At 40.6% G+C, this 27,541-nt stretch overlaps 1 protein-coding gene across 4 annotated transcripts; it reads left to right on the forward strand.

The window, feature by feature from the left end:
- Nucleotides 1-27,539, forward strand: EXOSC7 (exosome component 7). 4 transcript variants are annotated; one of them, XM_080639477.1, is made up of 8 exons: nt 1-90; nt 1,362-1,463; nt 2,126-2,220; nt 9,333-9,498; nt 13,939-14,009; nt 18,598-18,721; nt 19,672-19,827; nt 27,502-27,539. In XM_080639477.1, exons 1-8 carry the CDS (start codon nt 34-36, stop codon nt 27,535-27,537), a joined length of 807 nt encoding a protein of 268 aa, XP_080495603.1. In that variant the 5' UTR covers nt 1-33; the 3' UTR covers nt 27,538-27,539. The 4 variants fall into 4 exon arrangements, with proteins under 4 accessions (XP_080495603.1, XP_080495604.1, XP_080495601.1 ...); XM_080639478.1 differs by lacking the exon at nt 27,502-27,539 and adding an exon at nt 27,214-27,324; XM_080639475.1 differs by lacking the exon at nt 27,502-27,539 and adding an exon at nt 22,997-23,132.
- The last annotated feature ends 2 nt before the right edge of the window (nt 27,540-27,541 follow it).

Genomic DNA, 27,541 nt, shown 5'->3' on the forward strand with positions numbered 1-27,541 from the left:
GGCGCTGTGCGGCGGGAGGAGGAAGCAGGCAGTATGGCGGCGGTGGTGCTGAGCGAGCCGGAGAAGCTCTACATCGTGCATGGCGTACAGGTAGCGGTGGTGGCGGGAGGTCGGGGAGGCCGCAACCTGCGCCCCTCTGAGTGGGGTGTCCTTCGGATTGCGCCTCTTGGTATTGTTGCCCTGGGAGGCGTAGGGCAAAGCCCATCCTCTTCCCGTGCTTGCTCCCTGTGTGGACTGGGAAGCAGGGAGCGAGCTCTCCTGATGTTTGAGCGGGGAATCTCTACGGCGATAATTACCGAATGGTTTGGGTTTGAAGGGACCTTAAAGCTCATCCAGTTCCAATCCCTTGCCTCGGGCAGGGACATCCCACACTAGAGCAGGTTGCTCCAAGCCCTGTCCAACCTGGCCTTGAACACTGCCAGGGATGGGGCAGCCACAGCTTCTCTGGGCACCCTGTGCCAGCGCCTCAGCACCCTCACAGGGAAGAGCTTCTGCCTAAGAGCTCAGCTCAGTCTCCCCTCGGGCAGGTTAAAGCCATTCCCCCTTGTCCGGTAACTACAGGCCTTGTAAAAAGGTGTAGAATTACCCAAGCACGCTGAGAGCAGGGCATCGGGACGGAAAGCAAGCTGGGAGCAAGACGGGGTTTTGTTTTTTCATGTCTTTTTCTCCTCCCCAACTTGCTGTGCTCTTTCTCAGGTTTTTTGCTGTTGCGTAGAGTTCTAGTCTGTCACTGAACTAAGGAACAGTGTGTGGACTGAAGAGAAATAGTGAAGGACATGTGGGGAGCAATACTAAAGATAAAAGGACTCTTTGCAAAGGACAGAAACTGTATTTTACTGCAAGTAAAACTGTTTTAATAGGAATGAGCTATATAGTTTCTGAGGGTGCAAAATACCCGTTTTTGAAATACAAACAAACCAAAGCATTTGGAAGGCTGGTGGGTTATTTTTGTTTCCTGGGTCCTAATTACAGATATAAAAGTACAGAACTTGGTGTCCTGGGAAAAACCACATGTGGTATTAGGTAAAGTATGTTTTAAAGCTGAGACTTTTACACTTTTGCAGTCTGAAGCTTTCTTTTGGTATTAAAGTGACTTAGTGCAGGAGTTTGTGTCCGTCTGCAGAGAACCTGTTGCAAGCTCTGGATAAATGAGATTTAAATGTAAACATGCAGTTGGTTGTGTTTTGTTCCTAAGTGAGAAGCTATAGCTATTGCTTTTATATCCTTTTTACTGCTGTGTTTGGCATAGGAAAAAGAAACTTTAAAAGCACAGGTTCTTTCTTTTGTTTCTTTTCATTATTTCTTTTTTTTGTTTTCATTACTGATTCCCTTAAGCACAATGTATTGATTGTCATACTTAGGAGGATCTTCGTGTAGATGGTCGTGGCTGTGAAGACTACAGATGTGCAGAAGTAGAAACAGATGTTGTATCAAACACAAGTGGATCTGCAAGAGTAAAGCTGGTAGGTAAATTCCTTAGAGATTATGTACTTTGCTGATGAAATTTCTGGTTTATGTGACTAGTTTTAAGATAAGATGAGGCTATTTGTAGGTGAATTTGCGTGTGTGTGTGTAATGATGTGTGTGTATAATTAACTGAAACTCTTGAGTTAAGGAAATAATGTGAGGCTATATAATTCGTTTGGGCTGGCTTAACCTGCTTGAGCTACATTGACTATGAGGTAGCTGGACAGCCTTCAGTCTGAACTAATCTAGCATTTAATCTTGAAAACTGAATGCTGTTGAGCCTTATCCCTGGAAAAAAACCCTATTCATTTAGAGTGAAGCAAAACTACTTCTGGCATGTGTTGAATGCGAAGAAGATAAATACACTGTGCAGTATTATAAAGGTTATGCAGAAATAGCTGTTTCCAGAATAAGTAAGAGTGTCTTTTTAACCTAGAGAAAGCTAATATTTGAAGAATCTTCTTAGGCTTAACATTGTCCTTCTAAAGCCTCTTCTTTTTTCAAAACCTAAACTTATTTTTGGTTCATTCTGATAGAATTATCAGTGTAGATAACTAAAAGGTAGAAATATCAGTTTAGGCATTTAAATTGAGTAGTTCTGTGACTCTAATTCCAGTTGTTCAATGTGTTGTGGGTTTGTATTTTTTTTTTTAAACAGGGAAACACTGATATCTTGGTAGGAGTAAAAGCTGAAATGGGGACACCAAAGATAGAGAAGCCAGATGAAGGCTACCTGGAATTCTGTGTTGACTGGTTAGTATACTAAAAGAGAGAAAATAGATCTAATATTTGGAATAAATGAGTAATTCCATTCTTCTGAAGATTATACCTTCATTCCACTAACCTTCTGTAAGGATCTGAGTAATACAAACAAGTTAATTTAATGTTTCAACAGTGGTGAATGTTCAGAAACTTTCTGCTGGCTCTGCAGACCCAAAATAAGCAAAGCAGTAGGAGTTGAAGAGTGTAAAAAAGGTTAAAAAAAAAATACATTGCAAAGCATTGCTGCAGCTGGAAAGGAGTAATGGTTCAATTACGCATGCATTTAACAATGACTGCATGACTACAGTGACAGTTGTCTTTTTACACTGATAGAGTACAGAAAGTCTTCTAAAGTGAAGTATTCCAGAAGGAAAGAATTGACTGGTACAGGCTGTACTTTAACTGTACTTAAAGGTTTGCTTTGTCTGTGAAAGCAGCAGAAAAAGTTTGAAGTATGTTTTTCACAAATCCATTTGTTTTAAAAGAAAAAAAATTCTCACTGTAAACTTCAGATATAAAATGAATTAGAAAATTTGGATATAATATTTATTGGTGAATCAGTATTTCATTAACTAAAATTGAATTAGTTTTAAATCATATTTGTGATTTTGTGCTACAAGAGAACTGTTATTTAGCCTTACAGTCTTCATAGTGCACAGATCGTAAAGGAAGCTAGAAGAAAACTGAGAGTTCTTGTTTTCAGGTTGCTCTGAGGTAGCATAGTGACATCTCGATGTTATTCCAGACTGTTCTGCTGTCTGAAACTACGGTATGCATGTCTCGCAGACTTCCTAAAACTGTTTTTCATGAAACAAGATGCTTTGGGAACCTCTCATAAAAACCTTGGCACTGTCACGTTAGCCCTGTTACATGTGATGTTTTGGGTTTTTTTTTTGTTAAAACCGAAAAATGTTGCTACTCTGACGCTAAACCAATACACCATTAGTAAAGCGAAGGTATGGGAGCTACTAAGTAACTGTATCTCTGGTAATCTCTCTGACCTAACTAGCTATATCTGCCTTGCCATTTGTATCTCTTGCATTATGCAGCCTTACCTGAGACTGCTTCTGTATATCATGAGTTCCTAGCTAAGTGTGGAAACTTGTAGAGGGAAGGACTCGCTATGAGTTGTTTGTTTGCCTGTGATTACTGTTTAAAAAATATCAGACAGGAAAATGATCTTCTCAAATGTAGTCCTGCTGTTAGAGGAGATCTGAGCTTGACTGCTTTATAACAATCGTGTATGAAATATCCTAAGCAGCACTGGCCTTCTTCTGATGGTTTCTACATGAAGAAAGTCCACTGACAGCAGGGACTGTTGTCTCCTTACTAAAACAAGTGATCTGTGGGGATGTTGCAATTCTGTGACACTTTTCATACATAAATAAATGTTAGAAAAACTTTAACTCAGTAGATTAATGTTAGGTTGTATTTTCTAACTGTTAATCTCTGCTCCATGAGAAGATGGGATGGGGATGTGCGGCAATATTGTGCAAGATGGATCTTGTCAGTTCTAGAAGTAGGTACTTCGTACTTCTTGTGACAACACAAACCAAAAGCCTATATTTTAGAGAAGGGTAGTCACTTCTTTCATAGTTGTGTTGTTAGGGAAAGGTGACCTCTAACCTCCAGAATGATCCAAAAGACAAAATGTGAAGTGGCAGCAGCTTGTTCTCTGTAAAGGGAAATTAATGCTGTCAGTACTGTGATGCTTTTCCAGGCTGCCACTGGGTGGTAGTAACTGAGCACAGTTTGATACACTGCATCTCCTGGTGAGATTCTTCTACGTTCTGCTTGGCTTTTATATTGTTGGAATTAATAACAAAAACTTGGACTGCAGTGTTTGCTATCTTAAAATGCTTTCCTGAAACTTTCAGTTTGTTGTAGTGCTGAAAATCATCACTTGCTTGATCATGTATATAATTCTCTGCCCCAAAATTCCATTTCTCTTCATTCTGCTCTGAGTCCTTAACCTAGAATCACATTTAGTCTCATTTTGAGACAGACTTTAATGCAAGTTTCTGGAAGAGGTAATTTTTAGGTCACTGATTTGTGATACTAGAAGCTAATTGTCATAGAACAAGTAGTCCATGTCCTGTGAGGTGTCCTTACTATCCTGGAGAAGACAGTCATCCTGGCCATTGATGATGAAAGACTCCTGTGCCTGCTTTTGTCACGTTAAAGTTTTGGGGCTCTTCTTATACTGACTTTTTTTGACTGAGGCAAAGATTTATCATTTTCAAAGTGTGAGAAATACCAACAACAGAAATAAAAACCAGACCTCAGAATTCCTTGAGTGTATTAGTTATTGTTTGTGGAATTAAGACAACAAGGAATTTACTTGTCCAAGTGTGGCCAGCTGTTTCTCCACTCTGAAGGCCAGAAATGCTTTTGTTGAAGCTGGGAGAGTGGGCCTATTTGGGATGCCTGCATGGGAACCTGGATCAGATAAGGATACCTGGGAAGTGGTTCTCCAGATCATAAGAGGTGACGGTATTGCAGAATAACCACATCAGCATGCTCTTAGGTGACCCTCAGATACTGTTCCATTGTGTTATGTGGGGGAAATGTCAACCTAAATTTCAGAGCAGTCATTGAAGGTATCACTTGAATGGTGGCTACAGAAAAGGAACTTTTCCTCCTCTTCTTCCTTCCTACCATAAACCCGTTATCATGGCAACTTTTCTTTGTAAATGCAAACTAATGAGTTTTGAAAGAATTGTCTTTACAGTTTTTTAGGATAATACGTCTACTAAATATGTATTCTCTCCTGAATGGGATTGAGCTCAGTTTTCAGAGAGAAATACCATCTAGTGCTCGGCTTGAGTAAAACTGTTTCGAACTCTATAAGCAAATGTTCTTTTGGATGGGAAGTGTGGTGACAGTGCTTGACTAGGCAAAGACCTGAATCAGTACATCCGTATTGGTAGAGTTAACAGTTTTGACTAGACTAAATCCAAACCCTTGTTAGCCTGGTTCTTTGTAGGATCATGAGCTTGAATATTACCATAATCATACCCACACCGTTAGATAGCATCTAGACCTGAATTCAATTCTGTTTCTGGGACTGTCTTGGCAGTCCATATGTTTCATAACTGTGATGTTTTGTGGCTAATTTCTGGAAGAGAGGAATATTAGTAGGTGATTAATTTAATGCTGAGTCTAAAACAGTGAACCTGCCTTCTTGTTTAAAATGATTGTGTGTTTCTTTTAGTAGAAGAATAGAAATCTGATATTGGTCGATAGAAGTAAATATGGCTTTAAATGAAGAATATCCTCTGTGTAAGGAAGCCCTTGTACACCAGGAAAATAGCTGCAAGCTTTTGTTTCATTAACTGTTTTATCTCTGTTATGATTACTTACCTTGTAGATTATAGTATCTTAATAGTAATATCTTCAGAAGTAAGCAGCAGGAATAATCAGAAGGCTGGAAGATACAACCTGTGAGATTTCAGTTGTTTAGTGGGGAGAAAACTGAAGAGAGGCATGATAGTCTTCAGATATGTTAAGGCTGCTGCGAAGAGATACAGAGTATGTTCCTCGTGTCTTCTGTGGACAGAACCAGAAAAAATGGGTTTAAAACTCAGCAAAGGAGACTGATAGTGCATGTTAGAAACACTCGTTTCTTATGTTAACAGTGATTGGAAGTTGCTGCAGAGGTCAAAGGTTGGACTGACTTCCATGAGGAATGAGATGGGTATAGCTGATATCACCTTAGTTGAGAATGATCAACATAATTTCCTCAATGTTTCTTTATGCCATATTATTTGATTGAACAAGAACTATTTATGTTGTGTGTGTTCTCATATTTTTCTAACCCTCTCCTACTCAAAAGATAGATTTTTCCTGGTTTTTTTGGTAATGACTTACCTCAGGCTGATGCTTAATGATATCTTAACAAAGTTGACTTGAACATAATAAAGAATGTTTTTCATGAGGGTAGACTGGATTAGCTGACTGCTCTCTTCAGACAGTGATCTGACGGCTTCTGCTTCCCCATCTTTCTGCATCAGGGGGAGTGTGGCCAGCAGGTCAAGCGGGTGATCCTCCCTCTCTACTCAACCTGGTGAGGCCTCATCCAGAGCAGTGTGTCCAGTTCTGGGCTCCTTGGTACAAAGAAGACGAGGAGCTACTGGAGAGGATCCAGCGGAGGCCATAAGGATGATCAGGGATCTGGAACATCTCTCTTATGAGGAGAGATTGCAGGAGCTGGGCCTGTTTAGTCTAGAGAAGAGCGGACTGAGAGGGGATCCCAATCAGTGCAGATCAGTATTTCAGAGGTGGGTGCCAGGAGGATGGTGCCAGACTTTCCAGTGGTGCCCAGTAACAGGATAAGAAGCAGTGGCCATAAACTGAAACACAAGTTTCACTTCAACATGAAGAAGAATTTCTTTACACTCAGGGTGACAGAACCCTGGAACAGGCTGCCCAGTGGGGTTGTGGAGTCTCCCTCTCTGAAGACATTCCAAACCCTTCTGGATATGTTCCTCTGTAACCTGCCTTGGCAGAGGTTGGACTAGGTGATCTCCAGAGGTCCATTCTAGCCCTAGTGATTGAACCTGTGATTCTTTAATGGCCTGAGCAGCAAATGGGGAGTACTTAACTACTGTAAGAGGAAGATTCTGGCTGTAACAGCATCAGTTTTGAAATTCAGTAGAGATCTGTGGTAGAAGCATCATTATGCTTGAAGAAGATTGTTATGCAGTGAGACACTGAGATGATTTTGAAAGTATTTAGAATTACATTCTGTGTGGAGTAGAAATTCTGTGCTCTGTCTGGCCACTACTAAGTTCTTTCTCTGCTCCATAAAACAAATGTTTTGTCTTTTTCTCTTACTAGTGTGCTAGACAACCCTTTTTCAAATGTTATCCAGCGTAAATTACTGCAAGAGTCTGTCAGCATTAGGTGGCAGTATTTACCATATAGTTAATGTAATAGTACACTGCTTTTTTGTTTCACTTGGATTGCAAGGAACTGAAGTGTTAAAATGATAATGGAATTAAGATGCATTTGCAGTGATATTCCAATTGAATCTTATGTTCTTCCTTCTAACCGTCAAAGAAATCATCTCTGTATAATTAAAAAATATAACTTTTGATAAAACTTTGCTTAGAAATAATAATTTCCATTTAGAAATAATAATGAGGTGTAGCTTGAGGTTTGTATAATTCTTTTCAGCTTATAGGAATCATAATGCTTGTGTAACTGTACTTTAAACAGAATGGTTAAACAGAATAAAGCTACTTCTATGGGTAAGTGCTTATTTAATGCAACCTGACTGGGCATGCTTCCGGAATTAAGTTATACTTAGATATGGTCCTGTCTTATAAAATTGGTGTCTGATATTGTGTGTCACACTTGTAATGCGTATTTGTGTTGCAAGTGTTGTCTGGAACCACAGATCAGTGGTTGATTGGCAGTACTTTATTTGTTTAAAAAGCATGTATAGTGCTGTCTGTTTATAGTAGCAGCATATAATTTCTGTAAAATCCAGTAGCTCTTCTTGGCATTCTGAGTTTTCATCAGTTCTGCAAAAGAACAAGTTGGGAGAAATACTCTGAGGTAATTCTTGGAGGTAGGAATAATAATAGGTAATTATATATGTAAGCTTATATGCTCTGCAGACATAGACTCATAGGATGGTTTGGGTTGGAAAGGACCATAAGATCATCCAGTTCCAAACCCCTGCCATAGGCAGGGACACCTCACACTAGAGCAGGTTGCTCCAAGGCCCGTCCAACCTGGCCTTGAACACTGCCAGGGATGGGACAGCCACAGCTTTCCTGGGCAACCTATGCCAGCACCCTCAGGGAAGAACTTCTTCCTTATATCTAACCTGAACTTAACCCTGTTTCAGTTTAAACCCAGTCTTGTTGATATGGTTCACGTGATGGTTTAAGTCATACCTAGGTAATGTGGATCTTTAGTTGTGGGTGTTTTTTAAGGGATTATATTCTAAGACTTTGTTTTATGCTGTATGTGTATGTTCCTGCAGCCTGCTGTTGGAAGAGCTAAAATGGTGTTTCGTCATGTATACAGAAAATGTACATGATGAGAAACTGGCACTGGGAGGTGCCCAGTCAGGAGAATACAAGGCTTTGCTATTCTAGATTTTGAACCTATCATAACTACTCCTATGGAATAACCACCTTTCCTATGTTCTGTAGTAAGAAATTGATTTGGGGAGGTCTGACCGGTTTATTTAAAACCAAGATCTGCCATGTGTGTCACAGGTCCACTGCTTGAGAATGCTTTTGCCCTCGCTATAAACCAGAGGTTGAGTTCAGAATACTTGTTAATTTGCTATATTTGCATCTCTGCACATTTCTGCTCTATTTCACTGTGACTTGGTGATGGAAACTTTGTTTTATAGGCCTGTTATCTTTTATTGTTAATTGTTCTATTTTGCTCTTAGCTATGTACAAGGCCCAGCACTGAAGGACTTCCTTGCATGACTGCTCATAAACAAAGTTTGTTATTATGTTGGAATCAGGGAAGTGAAAAGCACTCACTTTTGCCAGATCCCTTCTGGAAAAAAATGGTTTTTAGTTGCTGCTCTCCCTAAGCAGCAGTTGCTGAAAATAATGAGCTTGATAGCTGAGAGTACACTCAGTAAAGAAATTACCAATTAAGGTCAGGCAGTCATGGAGCTTGGAAAATAAAGCATATCCTACTTGTCACATCATCACATCTTTCTCCTCTTAGCCACCCTCTTATTAATTTAGCATTCAGCTCTAACAGGCTGTCTTGTTAGCTGTTCTGAACTTCATCCAGATTTCTCTCACTTCTTTATTTTTGAAAGGGCTGAGGTGATAGAAGATGACAGTACTTAAGAAATAATCCCTGAGAGGATTCACCAAGTTCAATATTGTAACCTAAACTGAAGATAGTGGAATTTAATTAGCATCACAGTTTGTAGCAAAATGTAGGTATATTATCTGCCTCAAGACATTTTCTTATGGAAAATAGAAACAGTTTCTTCACAGATAGGGTGCTTATTGTACGAAGAAATCCTTAGCTATGTCTGATGCTTTATATTTAAGGAATGTTCTTTGCATATTGGCTGCTTCAGAAGTGAAAGTATGTTTTCTTTCTTTATCTAGTTCTGCAAATGCCACTCCTGAATTTGAAGGCCGGGGAGGAGAAGAACTTGGCACAGAGATAACAAGTACATTCTACACAGTATTTAGCAGCGAGAACAGCGTAGACTTGAAATCACTTTGTATTAATCCCAGAGAGCACTGCTGGGTTCTCTACGTTGATGTGTTGGTAAGTAAGGGAATGAAAACTAAGACTGAAGGAGGTTTTTCAAGACAGTGATTGACTTAGCATAACCATGTATATTTTCATATAAAAAGTCACATTATGATATAATGCTTCACAGCATGGATGGCCATTTTCTTGTGATTCTAGATATAATCACTACTTCCAGCTTGCTCTTTTTTCCATTCTTAATGCTGCTGCTCCACTGCAGAGCTAATAAACTACTGAATACTCCAAATCTGTCTCATAAAAATCAGTAATCTTAAACTGACAAGGAAATTGCCACTAAAGAAAGCTAGACTGTTTTCCAGGCTAGATAGAACAGCAAATGTATTGTTCCAATGGGTGTAATTTAGCATGGGTGTATGTTAGCCCTAACATAGTTGTTCATCCTCTCTACATCCTTGTGCTATTATCAGTACTAATTCCATGAAGTTCAATAGAAACTTTTCTGGCAAAAGTTAGCATTTGGTCTAGGCACTTTCTGGTGGAAGTTGTATACATGTATTGAATGTAGAAGAGAAACTGAGTATTTGTTCTCATTTAAAAAATGGAACCTGAATGTTATGCATATAAATCTTGTGCATGCAGCAGCTTAATTTCCAAACTATGCTGTATCTAAAGCACTCTGTCATGGGAATTTAATAGAAGTCTGCAAGTCAGACTCTCCTGAGCATTATTGCCAAGTCCTATTGGTCCAAAGTTGAGTTGCTATTTCTCAAATTTGTAACTGAAAATATGTTGAGGGATTTTATTCACAGGAATCCATTAACATCTATGAAATGATTTGCAGAATGCTAAGCTGTATTGGAAAAACAAATACCGGGTTTTGTTTAACAAAACAGGAACATTTAGACTAAGTCCTAAATGAATGTGAAAACTAGTCCATTGGGTGTTTAAAAAGCAGTGGCATTAGCCTAATTACAGTAGATATGGTACAGACCACCATGTGTGACTTAATGCGCATACATAATAATCAAATATGTACCACTGCTGAGTGCTTTAACAGTTCTAGTCACTGGCTTATTGGGAGCTTGGCATAATTTAATAGAGAATGAAGTGTTAGTTCTGGGAAATCACACTGGGGCCTTTAGTTACTAAGTAATTACAAGCAGAGGTGCAGAATATTAAATGCTGTGCTTATTTAAGCAACACATTGCTTAACATTGCATAAACCCTGCATAAACAAAGACTTCCATAAAGCTGACTGCTGCAGAAGTAGTTTTGTATAGCTTTTGTATAACTGGTCAGTATTGGATTCTTCCTGGGCAAATTTGTTGATTATCCACAGCTACAGAGAAGAAAAGTCTTGGTATTTTTATGCTACTAGTTGCATCGTAGAATGGTTTGGGTTGGAAAGGGCCTTAAGATCATCCAGTTCCAACCCCCTGCCTTGGGCAGAGACACCTCGCACTAGACCATGTTGCCCAAAGCTCTGTCCAACTTGGCCATGAATGTCAAGACCTAAGTTATGTGATGAATTTTACATTTAGCTTTGTTGACAGTGTCAATAAAGAAACTTTGTAGGTTCATAATTAGGACTCTAAACACTGAGTCTTTTTAATGTCATATTCTGCGGGGATTTTGTGGGTGAGCCATTGAGGAGCTGCTGGTACAGTTAGAAGGAGATACTGTTAACATTTTGTCTTTGTGGTGTGTCTCTCTCTTTTTTTTTCTACCCTAGGCCTCTGTATTTTCACGTTCTTGAGGTTTCTGCACTATTTCATTTTCTAAAGGAATGTGTATCAGCTGTGATATACTTGATGCAAGTGCTTGATACCTATAGAGAAGTTGCCATTGCTGAATCATTCCTATAGAATTCTGTTTTAATAGGACATGGTGAAATTATGACACGCTGATATGAGACACAAATCATTCAGCATTTAAGGGAGGCAGATTCTAAATGTAACAATGCTTATTGAAACCTTTGAATGATGTTTTCCCTCAGAATTCCTTGAAATTCTTCACATTGATGTTTGTGTTGCATACTGAAGTTGGAGTTTAAGGAGTTTAAGCCTTTAATCTGTTGTAAGCCTGAAAATCCTAGTACTTCGTGGTCAGGTGGGAAGGTATTTGGTTTCAGGTCTCTTATTCTAAAGGCAAAACCACAGAAAGAATGTAACTTGAGATATGCAACCTCAGAAAAGAGTGTCTTTTGCACAGTCTTATCAATTAAAACCATCTCTCAAATATTGTCTGGCTCTCAGCGCACTTGGGAGGTGCTATGACTGTGTACGGTCAAACTGGAAAGAAAATAACTTCAACTATAGACACCCCAAAGATGCACACATAAAGACACACATATCAAACGTCAAGAATATATACCTTGACCTTTCAAAATACATCTGTTCTTAATAATAGAAGGCATTCCACTTCCAAAGAACAGTTCATGAATGTGGAGATACACAGTACTGCAAAACTCTTAAGTGTGTTCTCGCCCTCTCTGTCTTTCCTTCAGTTTCTTTTCCCTTCTAAGCCACTGATGTCAGAGATAAGCTTTTAGGCATTTTTGATGGTGTGATATGTAGAAATATATATATTTTTATATATATATATATATATATAAAGATTTTTTTATATATATATATATGTAGCCTTCTCCACATAATTTGCCCCAGCATCTTGCTGTGCTGCACAAGGAAAGTCAAAGTGTGCAATCTCTCCAATCTCTTCATTCCCTACCCAGTGGCAGTACATTGTGTGTTGAGGGGGTGCCTTAGGTTTAGTTGCAATTTTAGCAGTTCACTACTGAGCATCCCTTAGAGGATTTCCTCATCTTTTCTATTTCCCCCCAGCTGGGAAAAAAACTATAAGAAATCTGTCCTTTTGGAGGAAAAACTTCTTTGAATAAGGCAAGATCTACAATGTTTCCTTTTTTTCCCCATCCTAACTAATGTTTTCATTTGCATATCAGTAAATTAAAAGCAGTCTTTTCTAAAGACTCCTTTGTTTCCCATAAGTCACAGTTGGGCAGATTTTCTTAGTTCTTAAAAAGAATAAATTAAAGAAGTGTGGGCTCTCTGTACAAGATGCTTCAGCTGAGAAAAGAGTGTTCACTTCTTGGAGGAATGGTCATACCATGCTTGATACAAGCTGTGTTCTTAGCCTGTAGGTGCCACTGTAATACAAATGAGGCTTTAGAATAGCATCCTGAACATAAGCCTAGCGACAGTGCAGGCACATCCCATGATTGTGTTTTAATAACAAAGATACTGTGGGGCTTATTGTGTTAGCCAGTAAAATCCAATAATAACTGAAAGTGGCAAGTTAACCTCTCTGTATCCTGCAGCTGTTTGCAGAGGAATAATCTGATCACCTTTGTATTTAGTTTTCTGTCCCGACTTTTTGTCATTCTTTTTACACAATTCAGTCTGTTTTCATAAAAATAAACTGTCTGTCCAGAACATCTGATTTGTGATTTGCTCCCAGCACGGGAGCTTATCTCATTTTTAAGTAGATTTTGAAGATCAGTCAATGCAGTCAGTTGCAAAACTGGTTTTGCTGTCATAGAACATAGCTTGATGTAATGTAGAAGCACCTGTATGTTCTTGCTGAAGTAGTCTCAAATGCTTGGTGAGGATGTGTGTTTGTAGAATAGTACTGGCAGCTGAGAACAGAGCTTTGCAGAGATCTAACACTAGGCTATGGCCACATACATCTTTGAGGTATCTGTCAGCCTAGAGATGGTATTAGTGGTTATGGGAGCCCCGCATTCTTATCTAGTGTGCAGTGCTGCTGTTCTCTTTGTTGTTTTCCTGATCTTCATGAGAAGAAGCTGGCCTCCACACACTTTGATTCAAATGACAGTGTTACCAACAAGTAGAATGTGACATGAGGATTTTCTTAGATCTTTTTCAGCTACAAGGCAAACCTGCTGATGACTCCATTTCCATAAAGAATAGAGGATAAATAATGATGTGCCATCCTAACTAGACCTTCAGTGTCTATTTTTTTTATGCCGTGTTGTGGGTGACAATTTGCATTGCTTCTTCAGAACCAATTCTACCAATTGGGTTTGTCTAGTTGATATTTTAAAACTATTCCTCTTTGAAATAAAGGACGGAAAATGGATTGGCTTGATTTAACATTTAAGAATGAATGTGGTGAGTTGATAAGTATTCTGGTCGTAGTCTAGTTCAGAGCCTTAGCACAGGAAGAGTAAGAACAGCAGTGGTTTCATTTCGGCTTCTATTATTAAGTTTTATCATGAATTTTATTATGAAGTGCATTAACTCTTCTATTTTGCATGTGTAATACAGTTAGCTGAAATCTTAATTTCCTATCTGTTTCTTTTCATAGACAGGCTTTCAAGACAACTTTGTGTATTCAAAATCTGCTCTGGTTCTTAATTTTGTGCCTTTTTAAGTAGGTTGAAGTAAAATAAAGACTTGGTTTAAAGGCACTAGCCTGATTTTCTTTTAAAGAGACTCTTTTTTTCTTCTCCAGTTATTGGTATGTGGTGGGAACCTCTTTGATGCAATCTCTATCGCAGTGAAGGCAGCTCTCTTTAACACAAGGTAAAGCACAGATCTCCTTTCATGTGGATGGAAGTGTCATGGGAAGGGGAAGAGCAAATCATTTACTCTGTGAGCTAATCATTTTTGATGCTTAAGTATTTAAATAAGAAATACACAAGGCAACTTGCTTTCAGATAAAAGGTAGTCCATTTGCGTGCAAGTAACAGGATCTAATGTTATAAGAAACTGAATCAAGTGTTATATTGCATTATATGCACAATTAGGCTCACAGTCTAACTGTATATATCTGTAGCCGGATCCACCAAAAATTGTCTTTGACCATATGGTTTAGTTGCAAATCATTGGAGGCCTTTATGTGGATGCCTTGTAGGTTTAAAACAAGAAGGATTTACTGATGTGTGATGCTCCTGAGTAAGAAGCCCTCTGTCAGTGTGTGACTACTCATTTGTAACTAAAAAAAAAGGTGTGATTTGTAGCTATAAAAAGTGTGATTTCTCATTTCTGATGTTCTTTCTCATTAACTGTTAGTCTAGAGTTCTTTTAAAACTAAGAGGTAAAAATGGTAGCTAGAGATTGTGAGGAGAGGGAAATGATTTGTCTTTAAAAGAACTTTACCCCAGGCATTTTAATTTGGAGAATGAAAGAACAAAGTCTGGTAGAATGAATGATGCAAGTGCTCTCTGTGTGTGTTAATGAAAACATTCAATAACATTTTTAATATATATATTGAGAACATTCAATAATATAATATTCAATAACGTATATTGGTTTGAAAGTGTTTGCAAATGGTTCTGCAGCTGTAAATTAGGTATCTTCTAAAGTCACTGGTATAGTTCTGGTATATTCATCAGGGAATCGGCACACGGTACAAGAGCTGGGAAAGTACATGTGAGAAGAGGAAAAGACACCTTTGAAGGCAGGCAGTATATCAATTTAGAAACACTTTAAAAGGGAATAAGGGAGAAACCATCTAAGACTACAGCTTGTATATATTGCTGAGAAATTTCCCATGTTAATCAGGTTCTCAGCAGTAATTTTTCACTGTCAGCAACACAGTTGACAATGCACTGAAAGGAAGAAATGCCTGTGTCTGTGTGAGCTGCCAGGATGCAAAAGTCATACAGTAAAAATAGTTGCTCCCATGTGAGTTGTTTTGCAGATCCAAAGGCGTGTGCTTTATTTACAAGATAAATAGGTCTCTTTTTCCTTATGTCAGCCAGAATCCGAGTTCTGAATAAAGAGATGGTATCATATAAAAGTAATTAAATAAATAAAGAAAATCTGTTGCCTTGGGAACATGGGCAGCATGTTCCCAGGAACTATTTTCATGATTCTCCGTTATTTTCATTCTTCTGACAACTGTAGCCTTCACATAATCTGATCTATTGGCAGGCATCCAGTGTCTGTTGGAAGGTATCAAATCAGAATCATAGCATGTGGTACAATATGACACAATGCAGAGCCTGTTGATTTTTCACCTGTATAAATCCTGTCTGTTGATGTGAGCAGGGAATGCTAGTACATCTCATCTCATATGACCTCTGAAAGTTAAGGGGTGAAATTCGAAGTGAAAACCTGTTGTCCTCATTTGCTGTCCTGCTCCCTTTCCCTTGGTACCTACTAAGTTTTGTTTGGATTGACACAAGGTTGCTTAAAGTAGCTTCCCACTCTCCATGAAATACTATTGTCCAAGCAAGATAAGATGTTAGTTTGAAGATCACTTCAGATTAAGTGTTCTGGTCTTCATATGTGTTTGCTTTTGAGACTTACTTGCCTTTCATAAACTGTCTACAACAGATAGGGCTGTTTTGGGGGGAACATTTACTCCTCAAAGTTTTGTATTGTTCATTATGTTCTAAAAAATACATATCAAGATAACATGCAAAACGTAGCAGATATCAAACTTTCTTCTTTTCTGTGTCTCCAAGGTGCTTGAGGCTAGATTTATCTGCCAGATATTGCAAAATGTGCAAGTAGCTAAGTTAGGACTTAGCATTAATCTTGATCCTCTGGAATGTGCCTACTTGCAACCAAGGCAACAGAAAGTAGGCAAGTTACAAAAGCTAGAGTTTCTAACACAATAGCTGTGCAGATGTCATGGTTTTTTTGCCAGGCAGCATGGTAGAGGCAGAACTGATGCCTGTTTCCAAGAGAACTGGTTTTGTATTTGTGAAACCTGGGTCTGCAGTGTTCATTATGTGACTTAAGTCCTGCTGTACAGATCCCTGCCCTAATTAGTTGCAGGAATCAAAACAGAAAAGTAAACAGAATCAGCATCAACCAGGTTGGAAAAGCCCTTTAAGCTCATCCAGTCCAACCGTTCCCCAGCACTGCCAAGGCCACCACTAACCCATGGCACTGAGGCCTCGTCTCCACGGTGTGTGAACACTTGCAGGGACGGTGACTGCAGCCCTGCCCTGGGCAGCCTGTTCCAATGCCTGAGCACCCTCTGGGGAAGGAGTTGTTCCTCAGCTCCATCTAAACCTGCCCTGGTGCAGCTTGAGGCCATTTCCTCTTGTCCTGTCCCTTGTTCCTTGGGAGCAGAGACCGACCCCACCTCACTCCATCCTCCTGTCAGGCAGTTGTAGGGAGCGATCAGGTCCCCCCTGAGCCTTCTCTTCTCCAGACTGAACCCCCCAGGTCCCTCAGCCGTTCCTCATTGCACTTTTGCGCCAGGCCCTGCACCGGCTCCATTGCCATCGTTTGCAAAGTAAATGTGTACAGCTGGTTCTTAAGGGAAATCTTCAGAAGCTGGGAGAGAAAATCTGTTTTCTGGAAATGTTTTGTGCTACACTCTCTATGCCTAGTTTTTTATGTGTGTCTATGTACCCCCTTTTTATGTAACTGTGATACTTGTGTTGGATCATTTATCTTTTTGCTTCTGGAGCAGTTCAAATTTGTACTTTTTTCATCTGTTCTTGGCCAAACAGCTCCTTGCAGGCTTTCTTCAGGTATTAATTCTGGCAGCTTTTTCTTGCACACCGAACATTGCTCTGGTTTCACAGGTGGTTTAGGATGGAGTTAAAAATTGCTTGATCTCAGAGGTTTTCCTGAAATATTCCTTCTTTTTTAAATGCTGCTCTGGCATATCCACTTCTTGTCTAGGCTGTTGTCCAATGTTGTCCATTGTTCTGGGCAGCTTGAGGGTTAGTCACCTTGTGACTTTATTTCATCAGGTTTTAATGGGGTATTTTGAACTTGAAAATAGGCTTTGGTGCATTTCCAATGAGCTTCGAAGCATTTTGAGTTTCATTTCAGAAAAGAACACATTAGAGTTGTTCTGCTTACTGAAAGTTATAGTTTTAGCTTGGCACAGGCTTGTAGGCAATTTGTTCTCACTGAGGCAGGCTTAGCTGTTATGAAGTACTTGCCTCTAGGACTTGAGCAACAAATAGCTAAAATACTCTTCCAGGGAACAGCAAAAAAACACTTTGTGTTGCGGGGGGGAATGTTCACTAAATCAGTCCCTTCTTTCTCCTTCTTTAAAAGAGATTTGATGTAGAATGCGTAAAACAATGTAACCTCCAGAGTGGTTATAAAACACAGCATGACTGTAAAAGTACTAATATGAAACCAGATTGTGGTTACATTCCACATTGCTACTGAAGTTAGCTTCCTAGGGATGGCTTGAAATACATTCTGTTTTCAAGTGCAAATGTGTAAGAGTGAGAGTATTACGGCACGTAGGTTTTACTGGCTGGTACAGCCAAGTCTCTCAGACAGTACTCCATCCTAGTGAGCACCTGGATAAATGAGAGTATATGAGGTGCTGACATTCTTGGCTACTTGAGATACCATCTTGTAGTAAATTGGTTTAAATTACTCATGCTAAGAAAGCTGCATTAAATCATCCTATAAAACTCCCATTAAATGGCTGTCACCAATACAATATATGTACCACTGGTAAGGAGTCTGACAAGCTTATTTGCACAAAAGCTCATCACTCACAATTGAAAGGAAAGCATCTCTTGGATTTCTGCCTGGGTTTTTAGCCCTGATTGTTGCCTGTGTTTATCTGCCCTTAGAACAGTAGAATCTATGCCTCTTAAAGAATGAGAATATCTTGCAACTCTTCCCATCTCAGTAAAGAAATAGGATATTACTGATGTCATCTTTTCCCTTTAGCCCAAGTCTCCTTAGTTAGTGTCATTCTTTCCTGAACAGCTTCACTCGTTGTATTTGCTGTTAATGTCACAGCTTTGGCAAGCAGGGCAATTGCTGTAATTCTGACAACTTTACTGTTGGGAGAGTTGCAAGGTTGGGAGCCAAAGTATGAAAGGATTCAAACTTGGTAATTTCTCTCTTGTCCATCCAGGTAGATGGATAAAGAATTGTTCAGAATTGATTTGTGCATCATATATTTCCCATATATTAGCGTAAAACCTACTTCATATTCCAAAGGTTTGACTGATGTAAATCTGATGCTCTTATCCTAGATATCTTCCCACTTCTAATGTTTTCTTCCTAGTCTCAGGGTTTGAGTTGTTAGTACTTTGATAACTTCCTGGATATTTTTCCTAAACATTTAGCCTCATTTAGAGGAAAGAGCACTTCCTGGAGTTGAAATGTGTGACAGCCGTATTCCTTACCTGTTCTGGCAATGATTGTGCACGTTTTGTTTCCACAGAATACCCAAAGTGCGTGTTCTGGAGGATGAAGAGGGCTCTAAAGAGATTGAGCTGTCTGATGACCCTTACGATTGCATTCGACTTAATGTGGAGAATGTGCCCTTAATTGTCACATTAAGCAAAGTAAGCCTAACAAATTCCTGACCTACAGTTTCTGTTAACTTCACCTCCTGTTTATTTTTTTCCCTGGAGATAAAACTTGTATTACAGATATATAGTCAGTGTCCACTGTGTATGTATTTGTTCATCTCGAGCTTCCTAATTAAGAAGAACTGAATAAGGTTTTATTTTTCCCCATCTCTGACTTGCAGTCAGAGATTTGCAGTTTTTACTTGATGCATCTTCTTGCATGCAGAAGAATTGCTTATTATTTTTCATCTAATTCTTGCTCAATACCCAGAGCAGCAGATCCTCTAGTATGGTAAAACAAATGGTCATTGTTGTGAGGGGCAGAGGTTGCGTGATCTGCCTGGAGTTACACGACGAGTGTTTATTTCTGGGGAAAGAACTCCGTTTCCATGGGTGCAATACTATCCTTTGAAACAGGTTTTTGTTTTCCTTCTCCATACATAGCACACAGCTAATACGGTTGGTTTGCTGGACACTGCATTTTCCATTGCAAAAGTGAGCCATTTGCTTAGTTACCTGAAAGCTTGTCTGACGTTTCTTTTAAGCAAGCTGCGTAAATAGTAGAAAAGCCATCACTGAAGTGAGGGCTCACCTGAGTGTTAGGATGTACAGTTTTCACTTAAAGGGGAGGAAAGTATGTGCTTTGTATGGGCAGAAAAGGAATAGATGAAAGAATAGATGAAATGATGGTAAGATTGAAAACCAGTGTGAAATAGTGATGTGCTTATCTCACCTCTCTTATGGACGTACACACAGTTTGAGGTCAGAGGCTGTTTAAATACTCTGCTGTCAAGTCAGTCTCTGACAGCTACTGGAGGACACATGATATTGGGATGGGAGGCTATAGATAACAGAGCTACCACTCACAGTTTAACATCTTAATAAAGAGCTTTGACAATTGCAAACTAATATGTCATCTATGTCATCTTGTCACTAACTTACAGATTGGCTATAGGCATGTGGTGGATGCTACCCTTGAGGAAGAAGCCTGTTCTTTGGCCAGCCTGCTTGTTTCTGTGACCAGTAAAGGCACCCTGACTTCTATAAAGAAAGTGGGGAGGGGCAGCCTGGATCCTGAGAGTATCTTTGAAATGATGGGGGTAAGTTTTGAGCAGTTACTGTCTTGGATGAACTGGAACTTGTGTATATGAAAAGCTGCAGCAAGGACTTAAAGAGCAGAGATCTTTATGCTTTGGTTAAGTGCACAAGGGACATACTGAAGGTCACAGACCCTGTGAAACAGAATCTGCTATGAATGGATGTTAGCCAGAACTTTTAGATACCTGAAATGTATGGTGCTCACATTTGTTTCAGATAAGTACTTCACAGCTATAAGACTGTAAAGCTTAAACTGATAAACTTGGAGAGTATTTTTAAAGAGCATGTTCCCTCTCTCATTGTTTCCCTTAAGACAGAAAGAGCAAAACTTCTAACATAGTGAAGTCTTTATAGAAGTAGTCTCTATAGAGTGGTACTTTGAATTGCCAGTGCATGGTGTTATCTTCTAGCATGACTCAATTTTTTTTTGTGATAAACTTCCTGTTCTCATTTTACTGTTGTTTTTCCTTTGCTCCTTTACTGGGTTTCTAATCTGCCCCAACTCCATGAAAATACTAGTACCTGGATGTTGTTCACATCCAGATAAGAATTCCATTTTGAACCTTTTTTCTGGCTCTTTTTGAATCTGTTCTCCAGTATAAATTCTCATGTCTGGCCTTGAACATGAGACAGAAGTGGGGTTTGAACTTGGAGTAAGAATGAAAACTAAGCAGTTCAAACTGGCTCTGTTTCCTAGTGATCTAGAACTAGTTTCAGCATGGCTGTATTGGGGAATGCAGAAATTGGAGCCAAGTTTGGAAACAATTGGTCTCAAGTGGAAATTACGTGCTGAGTATATGTGGCACTTGAACTGTTTCATGAGATCAGAGTGGTCATCTTGGTAGTACCAGTGGGCTTTTTATTTGCATTCAGAGATGTCACCCCTTTAACTTGGTAGAGTTGTTATCACTAATCTGGCATCCTGAAGAAACCAAACTTCCCATGGACATCTGATTTCTCTTCCTTAATGGATTTCAAATCCAATTCTAACTCAGTGTCATAGAAGACTTAGGTTTTGGGCCTAGGGCTGTTACAAAGATATAGCTGCTTTGCTCAGAGCCAACTGATTACTAATTTCACTCTGTATTGAGCCCTAAATAGGAAATAAACTTGTGCAGTTGCCTTGTGTAGCCTGCCCCCAAAGGCTGTGCTTGGGGTTCTGTAATGCTCATCTAAACACTGATCAGATGCGCACAGAAGGTAACCCTGGGAAATCTTGAAACTGCCCTACTCTGCTGAAGAGCTTTAGTGAACTTGTCGCTACCTGTGGTGCAAGGAGTTAGAAGCTTAAGCTGAGTTGTGGTGTCTCTCACTTGCTTTGGAAGAAGTCTTCCCTCCTGGGTGGTGTGCAGCTTGAAGGAGTGAGAGATAAAACAAGATGCTTTCTGGGAGGTCAAACATTATCTGTTTGGCCCTGCCTCAAACTCGGCATCCTGGTTAGGATACCAAGAAAAACAAAAAGGCCTGGGAATGTCCAGTGGAGGAGCTGTGTAACCCTTGCTTGACACCTCCATTCTGTGAGGATTTGGCTGCATGTCAGAGGGTGTTCAGCTTTCCCTGCCTGGTGGTGAACAGATGTTCTAGGACAAATCTCTTAGGAAGGCAGCTTCATGGGAAAGTTTGGGAAGCTGGCAGCATTACTGAGTTCATGATCCAAGCCATAAGGGAGGCAAGCGGGAATAAGATGGCAACAGTGTTGTGTCAATACCAATGCTCTGCACAGTTCCCATTCATTTTGACCTGGTGTGAGGGATGTTGTCCTGCTTTTAAGGAGAAAAATGCACAAAGTGTATCACCTCTCAGGACTCAAGACTGCTGTTGTGATTATTGTCCCAGTGCAGAGCTGTAGCAGTGCTTCCATGTTCTCCCCTTTATTTAGCATGATTCAAAGTGTCTAGGATAGGCAGCTACCCAGCTGCATCAAAGCTCTTGTCATATTTCCTTTGGCCGTAATCTGTCTGAAGTCTGGGCTATATTCTGGGCTGTGTTCTGTCACCTGATTTTTCGATGAGAAATGTACCTTACTTTAAGGTCTGTGTGCTCATGGTGTTGGCAGTTATCATCAAGACGTGACACAGAGCTTTGTGGTCATTTGTATGGCAGGCACAGGTTTTGTTGCATACATCAGGAGCTAATAAACACAGATTTAGTTTAATCTGTGGCTCTTTAGGGAGAGCTGGGTTCTCTTCATCTCCATATGGAGTCACTATTTCAGGTCATTCAGGGAAACCCTTGGAAAGGCCTCATGGGCACTGCCATAAGATCTTTATTTCTGCATTGCCCAATGGTTTCTTATCCTGTAGCTTCCACAGTACGTGTATGTGGGAAGAAGCTGGTATTGGAGCTAATCCTCAGCACCCTCACAGGGAAGAACTTCTGCCTTAGATCTAACCTGAACTTCCCCTGTTTCAGTCTGAACCCATCACCCCTTGTCCTATCGCTACAGTCTCTGATGAAGAGTCCCTCTCCAGCATCCTTGTAGCCCCCTTCAGACGCTGGAAGCTGCTCTGAGGTCTCCACGCAGCTTCTCTTCTCCAGGCTGAACAGCCCCAATGTTCTCAGCCTGTCTCCATACGGGAGGTGCTCCAGTCCCCTGATCATCCTTGTGGCCTCCTCTGGACTTGCTCCAACAGCTCCATGTCCTTATGTTGAGTACACCAGCACTGCACACAGTGCTGCAAGTGGGGTCTCACGAGAGCAGAGCAGAGGGGCAGGATCACCTCCCTCGACCTGCTGCTCATGCTGCTTTTGATGCAGCCCAGTACACAGGAGGTTTCAGTGGCTCATGTTCAGTTTCTCATTGACCAAGACCCCCAAGTCCTTCCCCACATATGCTGCCTAGTTTGAATGTGTGCTTGTGCTCGATGTGAATTTAATTTGTATTCCTGGGTGATCAGGCACTGCACAGATCCGGTATTAATGATCAGGGAACACTTTTCGGATCAGCGTGAGCACTGCCTTTATGTGTAGATTTTTCTGAATCTGAATCAAATTAAAATGAAATTTCCACTGCCATTATTTTTCTTAATTAAAAGCATATTTTTATTACACCAGCTGGTGCGTATGAATCATTAAAGGGAAACTATTTGTCAAAGGGAAGTGTTCTGTGAGAGTTGTCTTCCTGTTAATAAGCATATGTCTCAGATTCGGTTTGCTGCTTTTGCATTGCAGACGGGGAAAAAAGTAGGCAAGGCGTTGCACGTGGCCCTTCAGAAGATTCTGGATGAAGAAGAGAGTTTGGGGACGTCACGGCAGAAAGTTGGATTTCTAGGATGAGTTTTTATTAAATGTTCAAAACTGGTTTTAACTGATGGTCCAATCTTGTCAGTTTGTATATAGAAAAAGGCTATTTTGTTGCTCCAGTACCTTTAGTCTTCTGGCTAAGAGGCTTTTAAAATAGTTCCTAAGAAAAGAAGGCTACAGTTCAATGTGAATAAGCAAATCTGAGATGCTTTTTGTATGGGTAACTGTCTGCGCAGAGAAAATGCACTACCAGCAATTGATGCAATTGCCTGGGAAGTGCTTGAGTGTGTTTTCAAGAGTGACTGGTGGAGGTTCCACTTAATTCTGTTTCAATGTGTTCCACTTCTGCAGACCAGCTCGTGTGTTCTGGAGTGTGTATGGGGTTGTCCTTGGTACAGCACAAGCCAGGTTTTGGGCCTTTTGACTTTGATTTTTTGTTCACCAGCCAGATGAGAACAGGATTTGGTGGAATTCTTTCATCAAGTTATCTTACTTTTCTTTGAATAAAACGTGGTTAGATTTTACTATAAATACAACATGGTTCCAAGTTTCCAATTTGTATTTTAAACCAAGACTTCTTTACTCACTGGAGCTCTGCTTATCTCTTTTGCCAACAGGTACAACAGTAACGTAGCTAAAACCTCTCATGGTGGCTAAGGAGAAGGGAAAAATAAGTTAATTTCTAGGATTTTGATAATTCAGCTGGAAAAGCATAGTGGCTGTCAGTAATAATCCTTTCCAGGGAAAGACAGAAGATGGCAAATAAGGTAGGCAATCAAGTTGCATCACCAGGTCTTCAAAGCAGTGCATTCTCTCCGTACATCAATTGGCTGGCCCAGCAAAGAGTAAGAACTGTTTATTTGCCAGGATAGAAAGAGACAACAGATGGAAGACGTCAAAGGAAAAGGTTGATTTTCAAGAAGTTGGTATTTTAGCTGTGTTAGAAGGATTGTTTTGAACAAACATTATGGTAAAATTTACAACCATAACCCAGGAATCATTTAGATCTTACTTAGGCAATGTTTTCTGTTTTAATTCCCTAATACCAGATTAAGAACATTCCCTTGACCAGAACATGTCTAGTGGGAAGAAAAGGAAGGCTTTTGTGAGGAAGAGCTGTAGATATAGGACAAAACTCAAAACAGTCATGATCACATTAAAATGTATAGTGTACTTAAGGTCCCCAAGTGGTTTCAGCCCTTTGCCTGGAGCTCACTCTCATAATCATTCAAGGTACAGTACTACTGTGTATTTCAGGTATGTGTAGCTACTACTACAAGGAACAGGCAGGTTCAAATAAAAAAATGCATTAAAAAGGTCCCACAGAATTTGCCCAAGATATCTATTTTGAAGAGGTGAGATTTTTTTCAGTACCTTAATTAAGGGGTTAGGTAGGTTGTGATAGTGCCATGTAGTAATACACCAAGAAGTGCCAATCATTATACATGGCTTTATATACATATCTTTAATCACTCCAGTAGAGTTATTCTACATGAGGCAAAGACTAACCTGCCATCAGCTTGCAGCAGCTGTGATCCAAAGTCCTTGCTGCACAGAGCTAGGTGAAAAAATGTAGAAAGAAGACTGAAGGGAGAAGAAACATTTACACTATCTTAGACTTAACCAGAGGCAGTATTAGTTTGGTCATGTATTGTTTAACATTTCAGAAAGTGCTTAATCCAAATGAGGATTGCAAGTCAAACCACAGCTGAATAGTTGTTGCTTGTTTTATGACAGATTAGTGGTTGGATACCAAAGGGCTGCCCAGAATTACTTCCAGGGTGAATTTTATAACATGGTAATAATAGTGTATGTCTATGTAGCCTTCCAGCTGAAGGATCTCCAAGTGTTTTGCAAGTTACATCATTTAAGATGCTGCTTGTCCCCTCTCCTTTTAATTTTGGATTGATTGCTATGAGAGCTGGCAATGGGAGAGAAACTTGTGTTGCAAGCATGTTAGCTGACTCCTTAGTGGAGGTGAATGTATGCTCATTCCCTCTCCACTTTTTACTAAGGATAGAAAATATTTGGCCCATCTGAGATCTAGGCTATGCGCTCAAGATACTTAAAAAGCAAACTCTTGGTACCTGAGCATCTGTGTGTACAAAATTGGCAAACTTTGTCACAAAATACTTGGCTCCAAGGACTTTGAAAGCATCACTGTAAGTTAATATAGTGCAAGTATCTGCAGTGCCTCTTCTAACCAAGCATGTCCTCCTCCCAGGTCTTCTGTAGCTATGTAACTAGGCATGGAATGAATTGGGGATCTTCAAGGGGTTCTATTCCTTCCATACTTGCTACCTCCCATCTGTTGGCATGGCAAAGTAGTGGGGTGGAGTGCGACCCCAGTTCAGACTGGGGCTGCTTCTACCCCTGAGATATAAATAATGAGCCTGGCCAGAAGTATTATACAGCTGCTAGTTGATCTCAGCTGCCCCTGGAGGTTTGTTGCTACCAGCTCATGTCCCAGATGGATAAACAAAGCTCTAAGAGGGGTAAAAGGGCCTGCAGCTCTCCCAGCTGATAGAGCATCTGCTAAGGAATCTTTGAGATCTGTGGTTCTCAGGCATACTAAGGGCTATGCTGCCCATTTCTATTTTCTTAACTCTCTTTAACCCCTCCCTTCCATTCCAAGCAAAAATAGCAGTTAGATTTTTAACAGAGGCTTCAACTGAGCCTGCTCCTGTTCCCATCTGGGCTGGTGGAAAGTTCCATGTGTTGCTGTGCAGATATTGCCACGTTTTCATTGACTCGAGTCCAGTGCAACTAAGAGGAAACATCTGCGGAGCAGGATAGCTCTCTGTTTGTCCCAGAAATTAATTGCTTCTGCTGGGAGTGTCGAGAGGCTGAAAGCTGTGTACTAGAGATGAGAAATCCAGCAGCTCCTGCTAGGCTTCTGCTTGTGTTGCCTAAAAAGCACTCAGCTGCAATTTACCTATTTGGGTTTTTTGTCTTCCATTGTGTATCCCAGCTGAAAGGTCGGTTTGACAGGGGCACATCCCTTGGAGCAGGACTGGATCTGACTGGTTTGTACTCATGTTCCTCCAGATCTGTGTTTACACTCAGGGTGATGTACAGCAGATTTACCAAGTGCAGGGATCCCATCAGCCAATGTTTTGCACCTGCAGTAGTGGTTCAACCTTGCAGCTGTGTGGCTTGGGGAAGAGAAGGGAGCTTGTTCTGCCCTGGGGGTGGGAGCGGAGGCAATGGGGAGGAGGTACTATGCCACCTGCAGTCAGGCTTTATGAAAAGCTGCTTCAGTGCAGCCTGTTGTAAAGACAAGTTAGGGTGAGCCAGAGCTTGCTCATAGAATCGTAGAATGGTTTGGGTTGGAAAAGACCTTAAGATCATCCAGTTCCAACCCCCTGCTAAAGGCAGGGACACCTTCCACTAGAGCAGATTGCTCCAAGCCCCATCCAACCTGCCAGAGGTGGGGCAGCCACAGCTTCTCTGGGCACCCTGTGCCACCACCTCAGCACCCTCACAGGGAAGAACTTCTGCCTTAGATCTGAACTTCCCCTGTTTAATTTTAAACCCATTGAGAGTGTGCAAGTCTTCAAGGGACTTAGCACCTTGATTTGATATAGGTAATACAGGGTTTCTGCATTTTCTCTCTAAACTGGGAATTAATTGGGCTTTCCACCTTCTGTTACAATTGCCTCCAGCTTTTCTTTTAAACTCCAGGAGATGCCACTTCCCTCCTCAGCAGCAGGATATTCTTCAGCCCTGCTGTAGCACTGATTTACTTTGCCTGTAGTAAGTAGCCGCTGACACCCAGAGGAAGGAAGAAGTGACTGTGACTGGTGAGAACTGAGCGCTCCAGTTCTTACCCCAGAGCCTTGTTCCCTCCTTCCACATGCTTGAGCTAAGTGCAGGAGCAGGTCTGCAACTGGGACTAAAGCTCTTCAGCCTCTGTGTTTTTCTCCCCTGCTCTCTAACCCCTTGTCTCCTAGTACACTGCTACCTGTTTGCACTCCCTGCAGCTATTCCTTCCAAGGACAAACGTGGATGCAGCTGCCAAGGGCTGGTTTCAGGCTGGCACTTTAAATGCCTGGTCCCTCATTCCTTTCCCTTTGGTAGAGTCCCTGACTCCCAGCAATAGTGCTTGGCCATAGCAGGGCACTTTGGTACCTGTCTCCCCACAGAGAAACTGCGGTGCCTCTGTTACTGCATAGCCAGAAATGCAGCTGATCCAAGGAAAAACTAAGATCTTTTTAGGATCTCAAACATGCTGCTGTTAATGACTCCTTGGTGATGGCTTCAACCTCAATTTCCTCAACTGGAACACTTTAATAAGGCTGTGGTTATCTTCCAAGCTCTTTGAACATCTCTTGCTCTCCTGTTCTCAAGATGAGGATAAGAACAGCAGCACAGGCACACCTGGGTTTTCACGTCACACCGTTTGTAAATGACATTTGATCTCCCTGATTCAGACTGAGAAGATCATAGTTACTGTGGCCCCAAGCTAATACC

The sequence above is a fragment of the Psittacula echo genome (assembly GCF_963264785.1).
Source record: "Psittacula echo genome assembly, chromosome: 2".
Taxonomy (NCBI): domain Eukaryota; kingdom Metazoa; phylum Chordata; class Aves; order Psittaciformes; family Psittacidae; genus Psittacula; species Psittacula echo.